At 35.3% G+C, this 26,174-nt stretch overlaps 4 protein-coding genes across 15 annotated transcripts in view; 1 reads left to right on the top strand and 3 right to left on the bottom strand.

The window, feature by feature from the left end:
• The window catches only part of tmod (tropomodulin), a 73,221-nt gene extending 70,594 nt beyond the window's left edge, over positions 1-2,627 (bottom strand). The window contains exons 1-2 of one of the 2 annotated variants that reach the window (XM_089595551.1): positions 2,573-2,627; positions 2,123-2,334 (exon numbers count right to left, since the gene is read on the bottom strand). In XM_089595551.1, the coding sequence (XP_089451677.1) occupies positions 2,123-2,332 (210 nt within the window). In that variant the 5' untranslated portion in view covers positions 2,333-2,334; positions 2,573-2,627. Of the gene's footprint in view, positions 1-2,122; positions 2,384-2,572 lie in introns of those variants that run through there. The other variant, XM_089595552.1, reaches the window with a different exon arrangement.
• A 1,898-nt stretch (positions 2,628-4,525) lies between these two features.
• Positions 4,526-11,447, top strand: LOC106641499 (uncharacterized). Of its 2 annotated transcripts, none has more exons than XM_089595344.1 (5): positions 4,526-4,712; positions 4,783-5,027; positions 10,157-11,059; positions 11,131-11,289; positions 11,351-11,447. In XM_089595344.1, exons 3-5 carry the CDS (start codon positions 10,364-10,366, stop codon positions 11,414-11,416), a joined length of 921 nt encoding a protein of 306 aa, XP_089451470.1. In that variant the 5' UTR covers positions 4,526-4,712; positions 4,783-5,027; positions 10,157-10,363; the 3' UTR covers positions 11,417-11,447. The 2 variants fall into 2 exon arrangements, with proteins under 2 accessions (XP_089451470.1, XP_014211420.2); XM_014355934.2 differs by having other exon boundaries at positions 4,526-4,702.
• A 2,619-nt stretch (positions 11,448-14,066) lies between these two features.
• LOC106641500 (uncharacterized) lies at positions 14,067-18,343 on the bottom strand. Its single transcript, XM_014355935.2, has 6 exons — positions 17,938-18,343; positions 16,434-16,575; positions 16,241-16,368; positions 15,972-16,175; positions 15,450-15,741; positions 14,067-14,405 (listed from the first exon to the last, which is right to left on the bottom strand). The coding sequence occupies exons 1-6, from the start codon at positions 18,156-18,158 to the stop codon at positions 14,076-14,078; spliced, it is 1,317 nt and encodes a 438-aa protein (XP_014211421.2). The 5' UTR covers positions 18,159-18,343; the 3' UTR covers positions 14,067-14,075.
• A 1,118-nt stretch (positions 18,344-19,461) lies between these two features.
• Positions 19,462-26,174, bottom strand: part of Slik (Sterile20-like kinase) — a 29,175-nt gene continuing 22,462 nt past the window's right edge. For 7 of the 10 annotated variants that reach the window (XM_089595328.1, XM_089595327.1, XM_089595326.1 and 4 more), the window contains 3 exons: positions 25,683-26,128; positions 25,289-25,601; positions 23,446-24,068 (listed from right to left, as the gene is read on the bottom strand). In XM_089595328.1, coding sequence (XP_089451454.1) covers positions 23,661-24,068; positions 25,289-25,601; positions 25,683-26,128 — 1,167 coding nt within the window. In that variant the 3' untranslated portion in view covers positions 23,446-23,660. Of the gene's footprint in view, positions 21,729-23,445; positions 24,069-25,288; positions 25,602-25,682; positions 26,129-26,174 lie in introns of those variants that run through there. The other 3 variants (XM_089595333.1, XM_089595332.1, XM_089595331.1) reach the window with 3 other exon arrangements.

Here is a 26,174-nt window from a genome sequence, read left to right on the forward strand (position 1 = left end):
CGTCCTCGCGTTGCGTCAAGGCAAAAGTATACGTATGTACAAAGTTACCTCTCCTTTGCTTTATTATTCTTATCTACAGTTTCAAGCGGGAAAAGTCAGCTACGTTAGTTCACGTCATTTTTGTATTAAATTTTTGTTGGTGAATTTTTTTTCAACTGTGGACATTGCATCAAGATAAAAAAAATTTTTCCTATTTTTAAAAAAATAAATGCACCCATCGATATCACCCAGACAATGTATGTTTTTCCTCCCATTTGTTATTCTCTAAAAACACTTAATATACGTCAATTCGTACGACATTTATTGCCTATTGAGTCCCCAAAAACATTATGAGTCCAAGAATAAATTTTATATTTTTTTTCTACGTTAAATTTATTTAAAATCATGTGTACGCAATATGAAATATGTAGGTGTGCGTAAAATTCGAAAATTACGGCACATCCTCAAAGTGCTAAATGATAAATTTTCGCACATCCAAAAAAAAAGGTAATTTTTCTTTTTCTTCTTAAAAAAACAAATTCATCCGATGAAGAAAAAGAAAAAGAAAAAAAAAAAAACAGAATGAAGCCAAAGTTCGCACACAGCACGTGTCTTGAGCGAAACGCTGTGTGTTATTTTGGTAAATTGACAGAAGCGCCGCGCAAAGTCCGAGCAGATATTTAAAAAGCTTAAAAATAAATGCCAACCGCTATTACGTGCGCGGCGGCAGCGACGAAACGTGTTGGTCTGTCTGTGTGGGCATACGTTTAAAGAGTTGGGACTTGAAGATCGACGCACTCGCGAAATCATAAAAACTAAACTACTATATGTATTAAATTTTTTTCCTTTATAGCAGTAAATGTGGAAAGTAACAAAAGAAAGTCTTCTCGGGAAGAACAAGATTTTTTCCAGACGTGAGACGTTGGGGGGGTAAAAACGTGTCTCGCACGTGTCGGGCACTTCCAAAGGTTTGTCAAAATATGCCATGTGCAGTGTACAATCACGCCTCTGCATGTTTCCGGCTAATCTTTTTGTCTCGATTTATTTTTGGACGGGACAAAGATTTCGACAAAGGATGCGATGATATCTTTTTTAAAGAATACAACTATACTCGAAATTCTCTTTGTCTATTTTTAAACAATTGCTGCAAATTTTTTTTCATGTATTGACAATTCAAACATCTTCAGTGATCACTTATTCCTTACTTTTTTATCTCCATCAGATATTATTATGTTCGATGGTGTTATACTAAGCTTATGTAACATAAAAACTAAACAAATTTCACGCCAGAAATCAAAGACTTGCGAATGAAGAGACCAAAAGTCGTACTATTATTATTTTTTTTTTTTCCATTAGTCATAAAGTGTGACTCTCACGGATAATGAAATATAAACCAACTTTTTTAAACTCAAGGTTTTTTTTCGACAACTCCTAACCCATCGCTTTTTCTCTAGATTAAAACACGCGTGTATATAATATATGTAAAACGTAAAATAAACGAAAGAATAAGAAAAAAAATTTTTCGCTCATCAAACTCTTAATCACACAAAAATGCCACAAAAAGCTTGATTTATCGAAAATTTTAACGCTGCAAAGTAGTTTTTTTTAATTTCAAATTTGAAAAAATATTCAACTAAGGTCTAAATTTACACAGATGACGTGGGAAGCATCAAACAACCCTATATTAACCTATACAGCGGGGCTATGTAACCAAATCAATATTTATGCAACCAAACATTCAAAACACATTTTTTTTTTTTTTTACGTACATGCATACTATATTACGCTGTGGTAATAGTTGTTACAATGTAGGGTTCTAAAAATACTCTTCCAACACACCAGGATGTTTCTTTTTTTTTTCTTTTTATTTCTTTTTCAATGTCGCACTGTTCCCCGAACAGACGGTTTCTATTCCGGGCAGCCCACGGCTCCAAAACACCATCAAGCTTCGTTATTTATAATTAAAAGCCCGGAATCACATACAACTCTGTTTACAATTTTTTTTGTATTTATTACTATTTTTTTTAAATCCAAGACCGCCCGGCTCTGCGAGCCGACACCCAACTAATCCTAACCTCAAACAGCCACTAAAAAATATAACCCCCCAAAAAAAAAAAAAAAAACTATATCATTCCACACGCACCTCTTGGATCCTATACTTGGTGCGTATGGTCCTGCGTCGTGTGGTGGTCATGGTGATGTCATCGTCGGTTTCCGTGATAACCGGCTGGTCGTAAGTCACCTCGACGGTCGGCTCGTCGTAAATAACTTCCATCGTGGTCTCGTCGTCCCCGTCCGGCCCTTCGCCGGGCGCCTCACTCTTCTCCGGCACTACCGCGTCCATCACATCCATCGCTATCGTGGTACAATCGAGCGTATCGGTAAATGTACCAACGAAAAAAAAAAAACCAAAAACAATAGAAAATCGCACAACCAATCACGACAAAGACGATCTTTGTCTTGTATTCAAGCCCGCACTATATACATGCGTGTATATACGAGTGGTTCACGTATGGGGTGTGTATTGTAACCACGAGGAAAGGGAAGAAAAAAAAAAATAAAAAAAAAGACACGATATTGAAGCTCGTCGCACGAGTTGGCTCGCGGATGAGGGATCGGGCCGAACTGATGCTGGTGGCACTCCGCGGCTGAGAGCAAGGCCGCCGGCTGGTATACATACTGCCCTCGCGGGTCGCGTCCTCTTCCCCGAGCATTGAAAATATACGCCCGAGGAATAGAGAAGAGGCAAGTGTGTATGGTAGTGGTGTCGAAGGAAGGGGTACAATCCAAAAAGCTCTCTCGGTTCTCACGCTAGAGCGTCTTTTACGAAAATAGACGAGCCACAGCCCCTCTCCCTCGCTCTTTTTCTTCGTGGGAGCTTTATACTTGCCTCCTCGTCATTGCCTCCGCAGGTGCTGTTTTATTGGGTACGATCGGTTTTTTCGGGCTCGTCTAGTGGACGTGGGTGCTTTTGTAGGGTATTTTGTTCGTCCTTTCGCGCATAGGTGCCATTTTTTTTTACCTTTTTTGTTTTGAAATGGCGAGGTAACAGCTTGTGAGGAAGACGTTGGATCAGAGTTTATGGGGTCCAAATTTGCAATTTTATTTCCCGTGTACGCTTATACGTATGTCGACGGAAATTCTTGACAGTTGGCCTTTTTTCGGGTCAAAGGTTTTTCGGGCAGTCACTCAAGAATGGGTATGCATGTGAACCTGAAACCATGTATGTCATAAGTGTAATCGTTTAATAAGAAAATGCTGTAGGTAAAGAACATTAGTTGGAAACCTTTTGTGGGACCTGAAGGATAAAATGTCGGTAGTAACTGTACATTTTCTTATCGTGGCCAATACTTTAGTGTGGCTTTTTTTCTTAAATAGACCGCAGAAAATTTTGTGTTTCGTGCATGTCGAGTTACAAATACGCAGTAAAAAATTTTTTGTGTGCAAAAACCTTTTGTGTTTTTTGTGCTTCTCATCGAACAGATTTTGAATTGATGAAGATTATTGTAGTTGTTAAAATGATTTTTTAAACGATGGCCAAGGCCTAGTATACGAAAATTAAAAAAAATTTTTTTTATTTATTTGGATGATCCAAAATTAATAAAAATCGTTATATCACTATTGTTTACAAACATACTGGCGTTGAAAGTTTAGGCTGTTTTATCAGCCAAAAATGTTGAATTTTAAGTAATTCCATGGTGTTGTAGTCATTCATAGTGATGTAGTGGACTGTCTAGAAGTTATTTTAGTTATTTCAATAGTTTTTTTTTTAATGAAGGCTAAGGCCTAGTATATGCAAGTTAAAAAAAATTTTTTTTTAATTTTTATGACCCAAAATTATCGTTTCTATTGCGATACCTCCATTATTTACGGAAATTCGCGCGTTTTAAGTTTAGTTTGTGTCTGTAATAAAAAATTTCGAATTTCAAGTAACGCCATGGCGTTATTTTACTTAATTTTTACTTGAAACTGGATATAATTTGACGAAAAAAAAAAAATAAAAATTTCTCTCTCTCTTATCGAGTCCCAAAATTTCTGCCACTCTGGTGCCAAGTATAAATTACATCTTTTTCTCTCAATACCCCTGAACTGATTACGAGGGAACTTTTTTTTGTTTTTGTTTTACGCAAGCTACATAAGCTTGCCCATACATGTAACCACGGAACTCAAGTGTGAGTGCACTCACTATCCATTATCTTTATTGACCTCCATTGTCGAAAATTTGAAAATCGATTGTACTTAAGTACTCCGCTCTCTCATTGTCAGTGCTCGTATCGAGGCGACCGCTCATTTTTTCTTTCCCGCTCTCTTTATGAGCATACACGCGGCTCGAGTAGTACTTACTCACTTTTATTTTACTCGTAAGCCATCTTATCTATCTTGGTAGGCAGTGCTATACATATTCTATACTCTTTCACAAGCGCACTATACGAGGACGTATCGCTGCAAGCTGCAAAAAGCTAATCCGCCAGATGGCGCGACCATGGCTAATCAGATATGTATATATACACAATTCCAACTCGAGTGATAGTGTGATGATAAATATACTATGTATAATGGGTGACTCGTATGATATAAGTACAGTGTTACAAGCGACCGAAGCCTTTTCCGTTTAGGCACAGCAACGCCGACACTTCTGCTGCAATCGCTCTCTGAATACCAAAGCACTCGGTTGACTCGCAACCGAGTGAGACGTCGTCGCAATTAGTTAGCACCAATACCGGTTAGTGAGTGTGTACATACCAATATCACCCATATGCATATAAACACTGTTTGTTATAATCTTTGTTTCGTTCCAAACAGGCACACAACAGTAGAGAGAAGCAGCAGCAGAAGCTACATCGGAAATCTCCCTGGGTGTGGACAATCATCGCCATCTCCATTTATCAACGAGCTTTACCTCAAGAATCCCCATGATGGGCTCTCTGCATGAAGTATAGCCGCCGAGTCATGAAGGCCGCCATGCCTCGTGTTAGCTGCCATTGTTCTCGCTCGCCTCGGCGCCATTGTGCCAGCTTGGGTGTGCTATCGCATGAGCATAACGTCAGGTACATTAATTTACACTTATTGAAACATGGCCAACACTTACTCGATAACCCTCGCACGTCCATAGCTCGTTCCACCGATGGTTTGCGTTTATTCAGAGCGACGTGGAATACTTTTTCAATCGAGTGGAATTTTTTTTTACTTTTTTGCGTACATTTTAAACACTCCATTCCGGATTACCGTTAGTTAAGCCTAGCTCGGGCCACAATTGCGATTGTTTAACATGGGTACCTTCTAAGATACCTTTTGAATATTTGGTGAATAAGCCTAAACTTGTAAGCACCGTTTCTGTCCTGGGATTTCTGTGGAGTCCTGAGACTTCACGTCGATATACATGTCAAAGATACTCGAATTCTAGCACAAAAATAATTTTGTTAAAACATAATAAATTAAACCTCGGTTTTTCATATCCAGCGTCACAGAAGTAAATTTTCTTTCTCTTCTGTAATGAAATTGTCTTTTCCTCACTCAAAAACCATCGTTTTCCATTATCCACCAAATGGTAGTTCCCATTGATTGTATCCCCCCCCCCCTCCGATACCTCTTTCTTTTGCTAAAAACTCTGCAGCTTTCTTCAAAGCATAGAAAAGTAAAGCATCAGAGTCGTAATCGATTGTTGACAAGCCAATTCTCAACGATAATTCTTTTGTAATTTTTCTCTTTTGTTCCTTGTAAATGAGGGTCTACCTATACCAGCGGGTTCTGAGTAACCCACTCCTTTTGTCTTTATAGCTTGTGAAAGTTTTTATAAATATGCCAAATAAATATAGGAGCGACTTTCTTATCTATTGAGAAAGTTAAAAGGAGCAAAACATCTCCCAATTGTTTCAGCGTGCATGTAACGCTTTAAGAGAGTATCTAAAATTCTTTATGCAGCGGTTCTCCTCTATGGTGCCGAGGTAACCCATCGGAGTAGAATAAAGTGTTAATTAGGCAATCCAAACGATCTTCTACCTAAGCTCTTGGCAGTTTTTATTTCTACACCATAGTTGATTGCCTTGCAGCTCCTCTTACATTTTTATTGTCGACTTACATGTTATTTCTCAGTATACAAATGTCTCATTTGGGTGCGGGTAATCTTAAAACTGACTCCCTCAAATAAACTTTTAATATTTTTGCCTGTTTGTTTCTTCCTGTAGGCCGAACGCCCCTCCACTCATTCTTTTGATAACGAGCACTGTTCTGGGCTCTATGAACCCATTCAACTATACACATTTCTCCTCCTCCTCGTTTAATTTAAAAAAAAAAAAAAACATTCAAAACAATATCTTTTGTTGAGAAGCGTTATCTATTTCTAGATTCTTTGTATTAATATTCAGACCACTGTCTGCTTTCATTGCATATGGGTCACCTTGGTTGGAGCCCATTTCTAGATATTTTATAAAATCAAACTATCTGATATTGTCGTCTGAAATAACAATAACATGAAGTAACATTTACTCTGTTAGGCAACAATTTTGTTTAATATGCCTTATATTATTTGGTTTTGTAAGCGATAAAGTAATAATTAAAAAAAAACAATTACAGTCGTTGGATGTTGAATGAGTTCTTCTTCATTTCTTATATCCATTGATCTATTTTGAACCTTAAAGACCAAGGTTTAACTGTGTCCTTCTGTGAACTTGGAGTTATGTCCTCCAAAAAAAACTGTTATTTTGCCATTTAATTCGTTCCACTCCATAGCACAATCGCTCCTCCTCTCATTCCTTTAATAACAAACACTGTTCTGAGTTCTATGAACCCATTCAACTATACACATTCCTCCTCCTCATTTAATTAAAAAAAAAAATTCAAAATAACGTCTTTTGTTGAGAAGCGTTATCTATTTCTAGATTCTTTGTATCAATATTCAGACCACTGTCTGTTTACATGGCATTTGGGTCACCTTGGTTGGAGCCCATTTCTAGATATTTTATAAAATCAAACTATCTGATTTTGTCGTCTGAAATAACAATAAAATTAAGTAACATTTACTCTGTTAGGCAACAATTTTGTTTAATATGCCTAATATTATTTGGTTTTGTAAGAGATAAAGTAATAATTAAAAAAAAACAATTACAGTCGTTGGATGTTGAATGAGTTCTTCTTCATTTCTTATATCCATTGATCTATTTTGAACCTTAAAGACCAAGGTTTAACTGTGTCTTTCGGTGAACTTGGAGTTATATCCTCCAAAAAAAAAACTGTTATTTTGCCATTTAATTCGTTCCACTCCATAGCACAATCGCTCCTCCTCTCGTTCCTTTAATAACGAGCACTGTTCTGGGCTCTATAAACCCATTCAACTATACACATTTCTCCTCCTCGTTTAATTTAAAAAAAAAAAAAAAACATTCAAAACAATATCTTTTGTTGAGAAGCGTTATCTATTTCTAGATTCTTTGTATTATTATTCAGACCACTGTCTGCTTTCATTGCATATGGGTCATCTTGGTTTGAGCCCATTTCTAGATATTTTATAAAATCAAACTATCTGATATTGTCGTCTGAAATAACAATAACATGAAGTAACATTTACTCTGTTAGGCAACAATTTTGTTTAATATGCCTTATATTATTTGGTTTTGTAAGCGATAAAGTAATAATTAAAAAAAAACAATTACAGTCGTTGGATGTTGAATGAGTTTTTCTTCATTTCTTGTATCCATTGATAAATTTTGAATCTTAAAGACCAAGGTTTAACTGTGTCCTTTTGTGAACTTGGAGTTATGTCCTCCAAAAAAAAACTGTTATTTTGCCATTTAATTCGTTCCACTCCATAGCACAATCGCTCCTCCTCTCATTCCTTTAATAACGAGCACTGTTCTGAGTTCTATGAACCCATTCAACTATACACATTCCTCCTCCTCATTTAATTAAAAAAAAAAATTCAAAATAACGTCTTTTGTTGAGAAGCGTTATCTATTTCTAGATTCTTTGTATCAATATTCAGACCACTGTCTGCTTTCATTGCATTTGGGTCACCTTGGTTGGAGCCCATTTCTAGATATTTTATAAAATCAAACTATCTGATTTTGTCGTCTGAAATAACAATATTATTAAGTAAAATTTACTCTGTTAGGCAACAATTTTGTTTAATATGCCTAATATTATTTGGTTTTGTAAGAGATAAAGTAATAATTAAAAAAAAACAATTACAGTCGTTGGATGTTGAATGAGTTTTTCCTCATTTCTTGTATCCATTGATAAATTTTGAATCTTAAAGACCAAGGTTTAACTGTGTCCTTCTGTGTACTTGGAGTTATGTCCTCCAAAAAAAAACTGTTATTTTGCCATTTAATTCGTTCCACTCCATAGCACAATCGCTCCTCCTCTCATTCCTTTAATAACGAGCACTGTTCTGAGTTCTATGAACACATTCAACTATACACATTCCTCCTCCTCATTTAATTATTAAAAAAAATTCAAAACAACGTCTTTTGTTGAGAAGCGTTATCTATTTCTAGATTCTTTGTATTAATATTCAGACCACTGTCTGTTTACATGGCATTTGGGTCACCTTGGTTGGAGCCCATTTCTAGATATTTTATAAAATCAAACTATCTGATATTGTCGTCTGAAATAACAATAACATGAAGTAACATTTACTCTGTTAGGCAACAATTTTGTTTAATATGCCTAATATTATTTAGTTTTGTAAGAGATAAAGTAATAATTAAAAAAAAACAATTACAGTCGTTGGATGTTGAATGAGTTCTTCTTCATTTCTTATATCCATTGATCTATTTTGAACCTTAAAGACCAAGGTTTAACTGTGTCTTTCGGTGAACTTGGAGTTATATCCTCCAAAAAAAACTGTTATTTTGCCATTTAATTCGTTCCACTCCATAGCACAATCGCTCCTCCTCTCATTCCTTTAATAACGAGCACTGTTCTGGGCTCTATGAACCCATTTAACTACACACATTTCTCCTCCTTCTCGTTTAATTTAAAAAAAAAAAAAAAAAATTCAAAACAACGTCTTTTGTTGAGAAGCGTTATCTATTTCTAGATTCTTTTTATTAATATTCAGACCACTGTCTGTTTACATGGCATTTGGGTCATCTTGGTTGGAGCCCATTTCTAGGTATTTTATAAAATTAAACTATCTGATATTGTCGTCTGAAATAACAATAACATTAAGTAACATTTACTCTGTTAGGCAACAATTTTGTTTAATATGCCTAATATTATTTGGTTTAGTAAGAGATAAAGTAATAATTAAAAAAAAACAATTACAGTCGTTGGATGTTGAATGAGTTCTTCTTCATTTCTTATATCCATTGATCTATTTTGAACCTTAAAGACCAAGGTTTAACTGTGTCCTTCTATGAACTTGGAGTTATGTCCTCCAAACAAAAAAACTGCGGTTTAACCTCCGTTATAATCGGCTTTCGCCATTTTATTCGTTTCACCCCTCCTCTCTTCCTTATCGTTTGCTGTAGTAGGCTTCTTGGAGGCAGAACCTTCAAGGTTAATCTCCACTCGAGGAAGTTAATTTAAGTTGGTAAGATTGTTTATCGAATCCGACACTGTATAGTGAAGAAATAACAATTGTAAATATTAATTGATCGCAAATGTTGTACATCATGGTATTGTGTTGTACTGTATTGTATGTTTAATATTTTTTAATGTTATGTTATAATGTTGTAAGATTTAAAAATAAAATTTTTTGAACCTATGAATGATTGTAGCCGTTTATTATTTATTCTATACCTAAGACATCAAAGAATACAAATTAAATCCAACAAAATACGTAATATTATTTAAAAACTTGATTTTTTTAAAAAAAAGGGTACTTGGTCAAAAAATATTGAATTAAAATTCATCATGTAATGGAGGAATTTTAATTAATCAAGGAAAAAAGTATGAAAAATTTTGTTCAAGTAGCATATCCTATCTCTTGTTGGAGAAAGCACAAAATCTCATTAATAATTCACGTGCAAGTGAAGCGTGTACTATTTCCATTAGTGAATTATGTAAAATTAATTTTCCGACCTGCCTTTTAGTTCGATATTTATCGCTTTTCTCCGTTGTCAGGAATAAATTTGCCCACAAATCATACACATTCAAGTCCCCAGCCATGAAATATTTTACCAATTTCTCGAGTAACAAGATTTTCGTTGCAAAATTGGCACTTTACTTCTTCAAGTTATCAGGTGTAGCGACCGTGAACTGCAAAATCGAGGCCACAAGCGACAACAAGAACATCAAGCACTGGAGATTCACGACCTCGAAGTACTCAATTATCTACAACACATTCCTAATATGTACAATAGTGGCGCTAAGTTCCATCATATTCCACCAAGAATTGAAGTTGAACTTGAAATTGGATCATTTCAAGGTAACGGTGTTATACATGACGGAGCACGTACGTTTCGCCCTGGCGAGTATCATTACGCTGTTGATTTACTCTTTCAATCAAAAGAAGATCATAAAGGTGTTGAGCAGCGCAAACGACATAAGATACCTCGCCAACGCTATGAATGAGCCAAACGGCGAAATTTTGTCCGTAAAAAACGCCACGACGCTTTTCCTGATCTACGCGCTGTTTTGTTGTTTGATTTTTACAACGTGGCCATTTCGAAGCGCAGCCCAAATTTGTTACTTGGTACGGGAGTTCGTGTGCTACTCCATAAATTGCTCCCTTCTCATACAGTACTCGATAATACTGTTATTGTTGCGGCAGTACTTTCAATTCGTCAACAACAGCTTGTCGGATATGGTAGAAGAGGCAAGACTGAAGGTAACGATTGCTCGTAAAGGCAACAATACCATGGAAGCGAAGAAAAAATTGTCGGACCTGCGTTTGCTGCACTCATCGCTCAGACAAGTGTCGCGGGAGGTATCGAGTTTTTATTCCCTGCCTATGCTGCTCAACTCGATCAATATCTTCTTCATCGTCATTTTCAATATATTTTACGCCCTCGAGGTTTCCATCCTCGCCAAGTACGATTCCGCCGTGTTCGACATCATTTACTCCGTTCTCCATGTCATTTTGTACGTCATCTTGTTGATAGTGCTGACCACCAATGTTTCAAATACCATGAGCGAGGTAACTGCCAATTATTTTATATTTTGTGCCATTTGTGAGACATAGCATTGATTAAAAACATGATTGAGCAGAGCAGAAAAACAGGACAGGTTGTCAGCGATTACTTGCAAGTTACTGAAAATCCGGAAATCGTTGATAGGTTGTACAAGTTCAGCAATTACTTGGATAGCAGTAGAACGGAGTTTACTGTGTACAACTTGTTTTCACTCGACGAATCTCTGCTAGTATCGGTGAGATGTGGTTTTTCATTTTTAAACTACGAAGGTTTTGAAGTTAATTTTTTTTTTCCAGATGACCAGTACGACGGTGACGTATTTCATCATAGTTACCCAGTTCCAAAACTGGAGTAGGCAATAGTATTGTTACAATTACTATAAATAAAGTTAATTTGGCTCCATGATTTCAACACTTATTTTTCGAAATGGTAAGGTTGAACTATTGCAGTATAAAGTATGCGTTGATTTTTACTCATATAGATTTTTGGAGTGCGAGACGAGGGTGAGGCTCGGGGCATAAACAGAGAAAGGAACAGGAAAAATCAATTTTTTTTTAGTAACTTTTAACGAGATTTTTTAAGTACTAATACAATATGAAATCGATAAAAAATACGATTTGACTGCACATTTCTAGGCAGCGAAAAAACAAAAAATATTCTTACACATTTTTTTCCAGGAATAAGGGTAAAATATTTTTGGTTTGATTAAAGGTCAGGAATATTTTTTATCTAACAATTTATTAAAAAATTTCTTACTTGATTTGTATTGTGTACGTATTTTAAATAAGCTCTGAAAAATTTGTCTTAAAATTTAATGATGCTAAAGCGTTTGTTTCATAGTTGATTACGTCAGATGCCTTATTATTAACTGAAAATTGGAACAAAACCATAAAAATGCAAGAAAAATAATTCATATAATGGTCGGTGCTGCTATATAACATTGACTTTTTAAGAAGTGCAAACAGTGAGATAAATTTTTTTATTATTAAAATGATACATATTGATTCGCACTCGATTTTTTATTTTACTTAAAATAATGTCAAGCAAACATGTAAAAAAAAAAAAAGTCTAATCAAGTCCTCATTCCAGATGTTAATTTTTAAATGCAACATCAAATTATATTAATTCTCAATGAGGAGATAGTACGTGGTGTGAGATTTGTACGCAGACGTAGTCTTCAAAGAATATAAATTTTATAAAAAACAAAAAAACTTAATAATTCTAGAAAAAATTCAGAATAAAAAAATTTATTGGGCAATAAACGAAAGAAATAGTATATTACGTACCTAGGCCAGAAAGTGGGGCTATTACTGACCGCGCTATATTATCGGCCGAGCCGAAGGCGAGGCCGGTAATGCGCGGTCAGATGTAGCCCCACTTTTTGGCCGTGGTACGTATACTTTTTTTCCTTACACCTCCGCCGAAAATTCGTCACCACGGTTTTAGTTTTGTTAAAAATGATGGTTTAAAGATCCAGTCAAAGATTTAGTGCATTATGTATTATTGTTGATCGATCGGTCGCTCGAACAATACCACTTAAATGCACGTAGATGAGTGTACATGTGTATAGGTATATCTATATATACACGCTCGCCTAGACTGTAGTATATTATATAGAATCAGATTGGGCCGCGGATTTGTGCAGGTTGGTCGTGCTGGCAAAACGAGAGGAAGAGAAATCCGTTTAAATTCGAATCATGGATCCTATAAAGATCATTTTAAAAATCCTAATGTTTATATCCGTAAGTGCAAAATAAATCAGTTTATTATCAATAACTATTATAATTGTGATAAGCATAATTCGATTAAATAAAAGATTTCATAGTTTATTTTTGTAATATGACATGTATATACTACATTTATATACTAAATAAATCATTCGATTGAAAGTAACTGATCAAAAAACATTAATTTGGTAGTTTTAATTTTGTGTTGTGTACTCTGTTGATATTAAATTAATAAATTTATATATACATGTAAATTGTGCAAAAAAAATATACATATATATATATATATATCCAATAATTTATGTAAATAAATATCCGATGATTTTCTGTGTTGTATGAACTATAAAGGTTATAACTCCGTTAGCCGTATATATATATATGTATTGTATAACTACTGCTGCTTCTTGGTGCTGAATATATAACTATATATATATGCGCACTTCGTTCTGCGCACATATGGCAGGACTGATATGAGGCTTTTTCTAGCTCAAAATCGGGTCAGATGGAACGAACTTTCGGCGGAGGTGTAAGGAAAAAATCTTATGAAATCGAAAAAAAAAATTTATATAAAAAATATTAAGTGTAACAGAAAAATTAAACTAATGAAAATTTTAAAATTGAAAAGGACAATCTTTATAAAAAACGAAAATTTAAGAATTTTATGAAAAAATAAAATATTTTTATAAAAAACAGAAATTATTAATTATAAAAAAAAAGAATAATAAGAAAAATATTTTTAATTTAAAATAAAAAGTACGATTTATATGAGAATTAAGAAAGTGTAAAATTTTATTAGAAAACAAAAAAAACAATAGTTTTATTAGGAGTATTACATTATAAAACAAAAAATTTAAAAATTTTATCTAAATGAAAAAAAATCAGAAAATGTCTTTAAAAAAAAATCAGGAAAGCCCCAAAAAACACAACCTGATGTGTGATTATCATTTCTTTTGCAATAAATAGGATAAAGAACTCGATAAAAGGAGTAGTAAGGATATGAGGCATGGGTGAAATTTTTTATTATTTAATTTTTTACGTAGAGTTTTTCCGATAGCGTCATCTACAACTGTTTCAGTAATAAGTCGACCAGCAACACAAAACAGATTATAAATAAACACCCAAAAACAAAATTTTACAAAATTTTTAATCACATCAGATCAACAATTACTTGGGCAGCTTGAAAATGAAGTTTAGTGAGGAAACAGGAATAGCAACAATCGCCCAACTGCACCCCATTAAATCCAAAAAAATGAATGTTGATACAAAAAACAAAACGTACGCTCATTCGTAAATACTAGGGTGTCATTGATTGTTTTTTTTCGTCCCTTTTTGGCACCACAACGCCCACCCTCGCCCCGTCCGCCGAAACAAAAAGATCGAAACTCTTGTAATCCATGAGGTGCGCTTTTCTAAGATTCCACCAAGCCGCGTAGCCAAGCTCGTAGTAACCAGGCAGTGGCTCGACACCACCCTCCCGGGCTAAACTGTCGTTGTACGCCCACTGAGCGTTCCCCAACTTGTGGGCGTGGCGCTTCTCCGACGCCTTCAACCTCGAGTCCTCCAGCATCATCCCGACCGCAGGCAATCGGCTTTTGTCCCTCAGCGTCGAGATAAAGTATCTCACCTGAAGCTCACCACGTATACCGATTTATTGATGAATTGATGAAAAAAAAAAAAAAAACTATGTATTGCGCTTACGGCAGACTATGCCTAGTGCACAAAGGATTGCGCACAATTTTCTTGTGCTTATGTACGCAAAATATCTTACACAAGTGAATGAATAGCGATCACAAAGTATTTTATGAACATTTTTTCGTCCATAGTATTTGTGCCGAAATTGTAGGAGTTTTTTTGTTCTGACAACATTTAATCTTGATACTATATGTGCACAAAATAAACGTTGATTAAGGCACACATATTGTGCATATATAAAATTAATCATAAAAAATATATCGTGTGGTTTTCAATCGATAACCTCGTGCGAGATATTTTGCATTAAATGTCCCTATTATGACCACAAATTTTATCACACTTACTTCTTTAATTTTTTTTTCTTAACTGTAAGCTTTAACGGTAAAAATTTTGGTATTAACTGGTGCTCTATAAATTTACCATTATTATTATAATTTTTCAATATGGTTCTTAATTGTTAAAATACTTTATTTTATAAAAAAATTAAAAGACCAAAATGTACATAATTATGAAACGTTGTACCTATTGTTTCATATTATGTCCCTATTTATGAAACTTTTTAAAAAACGTAACTTGATTACAATCTTTTAAGACAATTAAAGCTTTTTTACTTGCATAACACTATTTTATTTAACAGAAATAATTATATCGTTTATTTATTTCCTAGAAGTATATAAATTCCTCGTTGAAGTTTGGTGCCATAATACGTACAGTTCAAAAGATAGGTTATGTACGCCTTTGTCCCTATTTATGAAATTATGTTTAAAATTGGTCATTTATTATATGTAAAATGAAATTTTTCTTGTGAATTTATAAAGATACATAAAATATACAACTACCACAATTTTTTTATCAAGTTAGTTATATAACAAATACATGAATTTTCATATTCCATGAATAGGGACACATTCCACGAATAGGGACATTTACCCTTACAAAAATTTGCTGCCACGATCCTCGTGTGCGTTGCGCTCACCTGCATGTGGAACATCGGAAAGGGAACCACGGTCATGGGCAAGCCAACGAGACACATGCTGGTGTGCTCGACGTTGACGAGGTGCTTGTAAAGCGGCGACACGTAGTTGTCGTCGATTTTCACCCCACAACTGGCGTCCAGAAATGGGTACGTGAAGTTGTAGCCCGTGCAGAGTATCAAAGCGTCCACGCCCGCCACAGACGTTCCGTCCTTTAGGAGGAACTTACCCTCGGCGAACCCGTCGATGCCAACCACCTCCTCGAACCCCAAGGACTCGCCTTTTCCAGCCAACCTGGACATGCGGACACGATTTTTCACGTCTCGTGCCTGAAATGGGGGCTATTCTGCCGCTGGGGGGCGCTCGCCATGACTCAAGGTACTAAACACGTTTTAGTATATATCTATATTTTATCCGAGTGCGTGCGCATCGTTATATACAGATATACGAAATACACGCGAGTACCTCATGTGATGGCTAGCGCCCCCAGCAGCAGAATAGCCCCCATTGGTTGTCGGACTTGCCTGTCGTTGTCGTGGCTCAAGTGGACGTGCGACGCGCTCCGAGATAACTCGGTTGCGATGTCGATCCCCGAGCTCGCGGCGCCGAGCACCACCACGCGTTTGCCGGCGAAAGACTCCGGGTACCGGTAGTCGTGGCTGTGCATCGTCAGGCCCTTAAAATCGCCGAGGCCCCGGATTCGGGGGATGCGAGGGTCCGAGTAGTGTCTGTAATATAGGTACATGAACAAATGGATGCGTGTGACTTTTGGGTGTACTGTTAATAGACTTGCCCGTTGCAAATGATCACGGCGTCAAAGACCAGAGTGTCGGTTCTCTCGTTTCCGACGTTTCTCACTCTGACCTGCCATTTTTCGCTGCTCGGGTCTTTCAACTTTATGGACTCTACCACTGTTTGGAACTGAAAGGCAAATAGAACATGATTGTTTTGAGGGGCGATAAAAAATTCACTTTCGATATGGGCACCTGAATGTACTGGCGCAGTTGAAAATGGGTGGCGTAGCTCTTCAGGTAATCCAAAATAACGCGGTGCGATACGCAACTTCCTGCGCCACCTTTTATGTCCGGATAATCCGGGAAGCCCATTATCTCTTTCGGTAGGTTGGTTCTGAAAATCGTTCGAATATTTACACTGGGTTCCAATCGATTGCCACAAAAATTTCATCAATTCTTGTATTCACCGTGATTTCGGTTATTTTTAAAATTATTAATATTATCAATATGACTACTATAGTTAATATTATTATTACTCCGAACACCAATTAAATACCACAAAAACTTAATCGACCTTTGTATTCACGGCGATTTTAGTTATTTTTATAATTATTATTATTTTTAATATCATTATTATTATTTTCAATATTATTCATATCATTATTGATGTTATTAATATGGGTACTAATATTATTAATATTATTATTATTAATATTACTCCGGGTACCAATCAATGAGCACAAAAATTTTATTAACTTATATTCACCGCGTTTTTTGTTATTTTTAACATTACTAATATCATTATTAATATTATCAATATTGTTAATAATATAACTAATATTATTATTATTAATACTATTATTATTATTAATATTACTCTGGACACCAATCAATTGCCACAAAAAATTTCATTAACTCTTATATGCACCGCGATTTCTGTTATTTTTACAATGAATTTTATTATTGTTTATATTATTATTATTAATATTACTCCAGACACCAACCAATTGCCACAAAAAATTTTATTAACACTCATATTCACCGCAATTTTTTTATTTTTACTATTATTATTATTATTATTATTATTACTATTATTATTATAATTGTTATCCTTTAACGTTATTAAAATTATGATATTGTTGTTTATTATTTATTTTTTTTTTTTTAATTTACTAGTAAGATACTAAAAAGTACATTATACTTCTTACGTAACTTCATAATAACCAGAAATCAAAATTTTTAATCAACATGTTTGAAGTAGTAAAAGAAATACCGTTATTAGATACTAGTTAACATTTGTTTAACTAGAATAATTGTTATGGACTGAAAAATAAAAATATGAATAAATGTAATTGTAACGATTTAATAGAACTATTTGTAATAAAATTTCCAAGTTAAGAAACAGGTTGTAAGAAAGTAAGATTATCGTAAGTGGAAAACATGTTTTTTCGCAACAGGATGCTTTTTCTTACGCAAAAACATATAATGAAACATTTGCTGTTTTCACTTGGATAATATTTTTCAACTTTGAACGTTTCTCACGTCATCATTTAGTAATTTTTTATTCATTGCCAGTGGACGTGATGCACCGGTACCGAAAAATACTATTATCTCAAATTATTTACACATTTAATACATTTGGTATAATTTAATGCATTTGTATTTATTAAATTTCATTATTATTTAATGCTTCTAATTTCTACAAATAAATAAATATGTTCTGATCAAACTAGAAAAAAATCCAGCTCTCCCAGACCTGAGATCCCTGTACATGCTAGAATGCACCGGTAGTCCATCCTCGTCCAGTCCAATCCGATCGTTGTACGTCCAAGTACCTCCAATTTCGCACTGTCTCTCGAACACCACGAACTCGAAATGTTTCGAATCTGCCGCCAAATGTCGCGCGGCGCACAAACCAGCTGCGCCAGCACCAACGACGCACACCTTGAGGATAATTTCTACTGCTTTTTCCTCCATTTCCTCTCGCGAAAATCGGACTCTTTTTTTTTTTTGTATTTATTACACTCGACAGCAATGCAGAATTAAAAGCCTATTGGTTCTATATTTTTACCAATGGCGAATTTTATTAAAAACCATCCATACTGTAAAAGAGGTTGCGAAAACCAACGTTTGACATAAACAACGAACTGCTAACTGCGAGTGGACTGTCGCACACATAGAGGTATAAGAATAGAGGGGAAAAGCGCTATACTAGCCTATTAGCGGCAGCGATAGCATAATTAAGTGTAACGGGGCATCTGTCCTTGTTGCCAAATCCACGTTATTGGCTACTTCTTCGTCCTGAATCCTACAGTTGATTCAATCTCATGTAGGACTCGACCAATAACATAAGTGCCAAAGGCAGATGCCTCGTTACGTAGCGAATTCTGCTGTCGCATATCACGCCCCCTTTTTTCCTCTACTCTTATACCTCTATGGTCGCACATCCGAGTACTTATGTATACAGGAAATGCTATAGAATTTTTTTTTTCTCTCAATATACTTATCTGCAGCAAGTCACATGAGCCACACATAAATTTACTATTTAACAAGGAAGTAAATGATGCATTTAATATTCATATAATTATTTTTTTAAATTAAAATTGTTACTTAAGAGTAAGAAAAATTTTTTTTTAATAAAACATGGTTTTTTTTTAGTCCTGCATTATTCATGATTTGTAGTTAAATATAATATTTTCAATATTTAATACAAAGTATCAAATATGTTGTTAAAATAAAATTTTATGGTAAATTTTTTTATACCAGTAATAAATTGAAATTACTGGATTATATTTTAATCTTCAAATCAGATTTTTTATAAAAAAAGAAGTTTCAAGTTGCGTATAATTATCATTTGTGTTTTTCAAAAATCAATTTTATAATTATTAACGTTATTAAAAAAAGTGTCGAAAAATCTTAAAATTTTTTCCACGTCATTGAATGTGTAAAAAACAAGAAAAATGTTATGTTTAAAGGTATGTTAAAAAAAATTTTTTTAATGCCTAATTTGAAATTCGTATCAGATTTTTTTCACATGTATTTTCCCAAAAATTTATATAATGTGATACAGATGTAAGAAATAAGTTTTTTTAGAATTTTTTTTTTTCCATTTCTTACAAGAATTTTGAGACTTTAATGCCAATAATTTACGGATAAATCGTCGAAAAATCTTGGCTCTACGGGATCAGGAATGGAAAAAAACAATATATAAAAACACATAAATAAAAACAAACACTTGATAAAAATTTTCATTTTTTTTTTTTAATATTTATTTTCGAGCGCTAAGTATAATTTTCTTAAATAATAACATAGAAAAAGATATATCAGAAGTAGTCCGAAGACACAAGTTATAATCATGTGACTAATCATATCAACTACCAGTCGTAAGCTTAAAATATTCCATTACTTATATTTTAGGGTATAATAATTATGAATGATATTTTAGTTCTCTGCGTTGTATTTACCGAATTCAGATGCGAAATTGACAGTTTATAATCTCTCTTGTATATCAAACAGACCACCATTTATACTGAAATCATAATTTTTTTATCAATTGATATATCATAATTAAATAGTTATTGTAATTATGTAAGAACTAATTTTATGTTAATCTTAATTTTATCCAGCTCGTAACAGGTTCTAAAAATATATGTATAATTTATATCGTTTTTTTTTTTTTTTTTTTACATTGACACCGCCATTAACACTTCTTCCTTAGACTCGTCATCTACTCAAACAATAATTACATTTTTTTTTATTTACTCAGGAAAAACAAAACATGTTTAAATTTTTTTTTTTTTTTTTCCTAAACGATCGAAATTACAAAACTTAAGCTCTTGATTAAACACCGGACACGCAATAATACAACTAATCACACCAAAATACCGAAAAATGCTTATTTATTTTGTAGACGACCATTCTCGTACAAAATAACATACGCCATTGCGTGAATTAAAAGTAGACCTACTTTTATTTACAGGTTGCAAAAAAAAATACGGACATCTAGTCCATACACTCCTAATGTGATTCATAGCGTTGATTTCAGACTGCAGTAAGCCACATTAGTTATAAATAATGCACTTATGGATTTATAAGCTATTTTATATGAATTTTTGTTCACCAAGTATGGATTTTCTCAGCATGGCTCAATTTAATCGCAAAAAATGTCATCAATTTTATCAATTTTATAAAAAAAAAAAAAAAAAAGAAGAAAATACAATTATTTTTGGATTAGTACATCGTAATCAGTTGATACAATAAATTGTAAAACTTTAACATACATGTATGACGTACTCAACGCATTGTTTCTTTATTTACAGTACTATATGTTTATGAAAACTGATAAAGTTGCAGTAGATTTGGTGCGCTTCAATCTAATAAAAAATCGTTGAAGAAGTTATGTACAAATCTCAAAGTCAATTGTTTTTGATTTCTGACTTGCAATGTATATTGCGATGCATATTAATGTACAAAATGTACACAAAGTTGATTTTTTTTATATAATAGGACTAATTGTCATATCATATATTTACGTTTATTTATTAAGTTGTATAATTAAATATTATTCAAGAAATTTAGTCAGTTGGAAGAACTCAAATGCTTTATCGGCACCCGATAGTCGCGACGCATTATTTTTCTAGATTGTTACGAATCTAATTCAAGTCTCATTCGAATAATTTATTTGTTTTCCTATGCATACCTTTTAATAAAATTTATTAAAATTACCATAAGGGGCAGTGCTAAATATTCAACTTTGTAAATTTCATCGAATAATGATGTGAAAAAGTTATTTTGTTCAATCCTACGTATAACTAATTACTAATATCAAAAGATGTAAGTCAATAAAAATTTCTTTCAATAGTTACTTATTTTGATTGATTCCCCTTTTTGTTCGTCTAGTTATTTTTGTCAGTTGCACAAAATGTACACACTCTTTTCCTGTACATTATTTTTCATTTTTATCGAGTAACGTTAAAATGCACTGTGGTAAAAGAATTGACATTTACTCACTCCGACGTCACTACGTTCGTTTGATTAAAATTGCATTTCAAAATTTTAAATATCGCGTCAAATATTCAAAAATTTTTTTAAAAAATTAGCTCGTGGACTTTAAAATTCTTTTTTTTTTCCTTTTAAAGTATTTTGTATTTATATTATTTTCCCATCGTCCACCGTAACGCATAGCATTTATATTCACAAAAAAAAAAAAAAAAAAATGACTTTGACAGTCCATTGGGCGGAATTTTATGTACACTCACAACAAACGCTCACACGTCTTCGGCACTCTGGGCAGCAGTATAAGAAAGCACATCGCACGCACACCTCCGATGCCTTTAAAAATTTGATTTTTTTATTTTTTTTCTACTCATCACGATAAAAAAAAAAGGTCTAGCCTTCGCTGACGGATGAGAGCGAGCTGCGAGTCGAGCCGGCCGTGTGGTGGGTGAGATCCGGCAGATCGGCCGGTAGGCACAGCGGCATCACGCCCGGCACGTAAACGCTGCTCTCCTGTTCTTCCAGTTGTATCACGAATTGCTCCTCTAGCCTCTGCAAAACATTTGCGATTCACGCGGTTACACATACTTATTCAAAATATATTTGGGCTTTTTTTTTTTTTTTTTTTTTTTCGTTTACTCTCCACCTATTTTATTTCCATCGCTACTGTGCTTCTAAAAGGTGGGCTCGTGCGTTAATTTTTTTCAGGCATACTAATGTCTAATAATCAATAATTAGTATAAAGTCTTGTTTACTACTTATTGGTATTTAATGTAAGTAGATTAATTTTCAAGTGTTTATATAATAATAATAATGATAAGTTTAGTACGACTGATCGCATGGTTGGACTATGTAAAAATGGACTGTTTTTCGCACAGGTCGACAAATGGTGATCAATAAATGAATTATTTTCAACACTTACTCTCTTTGTTATCGGGCGAACCTTTCGCTTCGAATCCAAAATCCAAAAGATCTTTCTACCCGACATCTGACTCAAATTCTTGTGCATATATACTCGAAAAGGAATGTTTATCTCTTTTTTGTTGGATTGTGAATTTTTTTACAAAGGTTCTTTTTTTTTTATGGAAAAACAAAAAAACTCCAAGCACCAATAAATAAGACACATTTTGTTTTTATGATCACCATTAGCCCTTTGTTTTTTTTGCTGATTACCCAACAGACAAAAACAATGACGTTGCGCTTATTTCAAAATTTTTTTTTTTTTCAACAAACGCAACTTAAGCATGTATACGATACCCTGTGTTAACGTTTGACATTCAAATGATTTGGTTACAAATAATCAACATAAACTCGTAAAAACAGCAATTGAAGAAGCAACAAAAAGACACAATTGCGGTAATGAAAAACCATTGTGACTGGAGACAACAAAAAAAGTGCAAGTGGTAAACAACAGACAGGAAAAAAAAAAAAAAAAAAAAAAAAAACAACGTAAAACAGAGCAATGGAATAATGGTACAAACAAATCGGGGGATTAAAATGTGAGCTGAACATCAGTCACGGATGATAGACACACAGAGACCGAGGGATGTACCTGCACACATATACAATGAACGACTGGCATGATTTCACTGAAAAAAAGGAAAAGCTCGAGGACGAGTTTTTTTTTTAATAAGACACAGAGGCAGAGTATTCGTGAAAGCTTACGTTGACGAAGGAAGGCTATTTTACGGCCACATACGGAGGCTGAGAATAAAGTTCGTGGTACGTCTATGCATGTAATTATACAAAGTAATTTTTATTTCGCTAGAAATATTATTATTATAAATCTTAGTTTGTGTTTTTGTATACAAGTGCGAGAATTTCAACAGTGCACCGAAGATTTTTCAACAAAATTCAGCTCTTCGGAAAATCCTTTACAATACGACAATAAACTTGTTGCATTTTTTTTTTACAATAAGGTTTGATTTTCCGTGAATTAATTTCAAATGCATTGAAAGCGCGTGAATCGTAACAATAGTAGTAATAAAAATAATAACAACAATAACGTAATAGAAAACAAAAATTGATCTTAAACTGTACGTGTACAAGCGTGTATAATATGCGATGCATAAATAAAAAAGAAAAAGAAAAAAAAGCATCTAATCTAATCCCGTGAAAGTACAATTAATACACGTCAAAGAACCTATGACTCGAGCGATCAGGACAACCTCGGGCCAAACAGATGGCATAAGCATCCCGAAATGACGAGTTTTCAGAGCTGTACCACAGGATTTGGTAATTTTTTTTTTTTTTTTTTTTTTTCCAACGCTCCAACGTTGGAGTACAATAACATTAATTGTAAGTAAGGAACTCGGATAAACAAATCAATGCGGCTTAAAAATAACATCAAAAGAAAAACAATTCGTTGTTAATCACACAAAATGTTGTTAATCAAACGAGGGGGTCAGGGGCGCGGGGTAAAAATGGTACAGCCCCTAAAACGAGAGTAGATAAGAAAGAAACCCAGCACGGCTGACCAAAAGTCTAGGAGGAGGGGAGGAAGGGTTGATTCCTCGGTGGCGTGGACACGAGGTCGAGCCTACTGCTGACGGAACGGGTTGTGGAGAGCGTGCCGCTGGCTATGGAGCTCGTGTCCGAGCCACCGCTGAACCTCAACTGGACCCTGGGTATGTGGAAGGGCATGGGCGAACTCGGGACGGAATACGCCGACTCGATGGGTTTGTGGTTGCAACTTTTCGGCCGTCGTTTCGGCAACGAATTCGTCCCGGAAAGGCATTTCGAGAGGGATAAGTCGAATTGGCCAAAGTTCGTCAGGTAGAAGCCGCTGAGGCGCGCGGGCAGGTAACCCTTGTACCGCAACTCCAGTTCTTCCATCTCCAGAGCTAGCTCCGCCTCGAAGTTCTGTGAAAATACGCAGGCATTGATTGACTGCTGCCGGGGAGGAAACAAAACAATTATACATGTATATATGTTGTAAAAAAAAGCTGTCTCTCTCTCGCTCTCTCTGATTCGCGCGCTTTGGCAATTTTTATCAAGTGTATTTCTGGGGGCTTTGTTTGCTTGCTCTTTCGTTTTTTTGCCAAGTCGTCTTTGGTGACCGATGAGATCTGTGGATCATCGGGAGCCTAAACTTTCGACTCTCAAAAGTAAAAATTAACATATACAAGTTTGTAATTAGCGTGGAAGTGGTTTGCAAAAAAAATAAGCAGCCTTCTCACTTGTATGTAAGCTGTTTGTTTGTTTTTTAAGTGCAGTCCGGAGATGAAGTTTCCCTGTGTACCTTGACGGTGAAGTTGATTTGATTTTATGTCTTTGATAGATTATTTATCGAGTAACTGAATATTTTATGGAAAATAAGACAAGATTGATTGAGGATTCGAGGCAGAAGACGAGGTGTACACGTGATTTCGTTTACAAATCAAGGATAATTTTTTATGTGGTCTAGAACAAGCGACAACTCTTCGTTTGTCAATAGTTTATTGTATTTACATTGGACACGTCAGATTCCTACTTTACCGATACCTTCGACAATTTATTTCACTCGAAGCAATGAATTTGTTCTGCGCGTTTTAAGGTGAGGAACATGCTTGACACGCCAAAGAACAGTTCAAAGTTAACATTAGTAAATAGCTATAAAATCAAATCGACCTTATATTAGGTAGGGAACTTTAACCATCTCCCAACTACCATTAAATGTTAGCGTAATGCTATTACTGTTGTATTAATTGGCAAAAAAAAAAAAAAAAGAAAAAGAAAAACTACAAAGTAAGCGTTTAAGTTTGCAAATCTAGTAAGCGTATTCAAACTACAAATGTGCATTTGTATCATCTAAAATACGTTTCATCAAAATGGTAACCCATATGTTATTGATACTCTGTTATTTCGAGTGTTGAAAAAAGAAAAGAACTATGTACATGGTCACTATTTCGAGTACAATCAGAAATCCATACAAATTAAAATCCGACAACTCTACTTTCAACAACCAGGTGCAAAAGTTACACGCAAACTTTGAACGTAACGGCAAAAAGTACGTAGGATGTATCTTTGAATGCGCATAACTTGTGCACCAATCACGGCAACATTCAAAGCCCGGCATCAGCAACGAAAACGCCAGCATAGCCACCACCCCGATGTGTTGAAATTTTGCGTACCTGCTTGCGAGGTTTCAGCAGAGTCTTCCACTCGCGGAGTTCCCGGCCGTACGCCTCCTCCCTCTCCTTGAGCTTGATCATCTCGTGCTCCTGGAGCATCTTGCGCTTCTCGTTCTGGAGCTGCTCGAGCTCCTTGATCGCCGCGTCGCTCGCCGCCCTCATCTCCTCGAGTTGGCGCAAGTGCTTCAGCTCGAAGCGCTGCTGCTCGGCCCGGTAGCGCTTCTTCTCGTTCTCCTGGAATTTCTTGAGCTTCTCGCGCTCGTCGTCCGGATCCGTCACCACTGCGGTCGATATAGAGATGCGCATCGACTCCCTGCAAACAAAGCATAGTTTCATCACCATCGAGACAAATTTTCCTTTTTTTTTTTTTTTTTTGTTGCGAGCATGAACACACCTGAACATCATTTCGCGAGCCTTCATCTCGTTGCGAATCCTCTTGGGCAAGTTGCGCCGCTCAATGGTCTGGCGCTTGACGAGCTCCTCCTCCTTGCGCTGGTTCATGCGTTTCATCTGCTCGAGCTCCTTCTCGTGTCTAATGAGCATCTGGTGGCGCTGCAGGAAAAATATGTCCTTGAGCTGACGCTTGAGCAGCTGCTGGCGCTCGTGGATCTGGCGCTCCTCGAGCTCCCAGAGCGAGGCCTCCCGCGCCCGGAGCAGCTGCTGCTTTTGCTGTAGAAACTGGCGCTCCATCAGGGCGATCTTCTCCCGGTGGCCGTCCGAAAGACGGCGCAGCGACGTCTCGTGGCTCTCGTTGAGCTTCTCCAGAAAGAGCTTCTCCCGCTCCTCGTGCTCGGCTTCCAGTTTCTCCTTGCGCACCTTGAACACGCTCTTGCGCTTCTCCTGCAACGCGTCGCCGTCGGTTACAACTATACGATAAAAACAAAAA

This window comes from Copidosoma floridanum, unplaced genomic scaffold (assembly GCF_036245765.1).
Source record: "Copidosoma floridanum isolate Cflo_tuat_1 unplaced genomic scaffold, Cflo_Japanese_pri ptg000025l, whole genome shotgun sequence".
Classification (NCBI taxonomy): Eukaryota; Metazoa; Arthropoda; class Insecta; order Hymenoptera; family Encyrtidae; genus Copidosoma; species Copidosoma floridanum.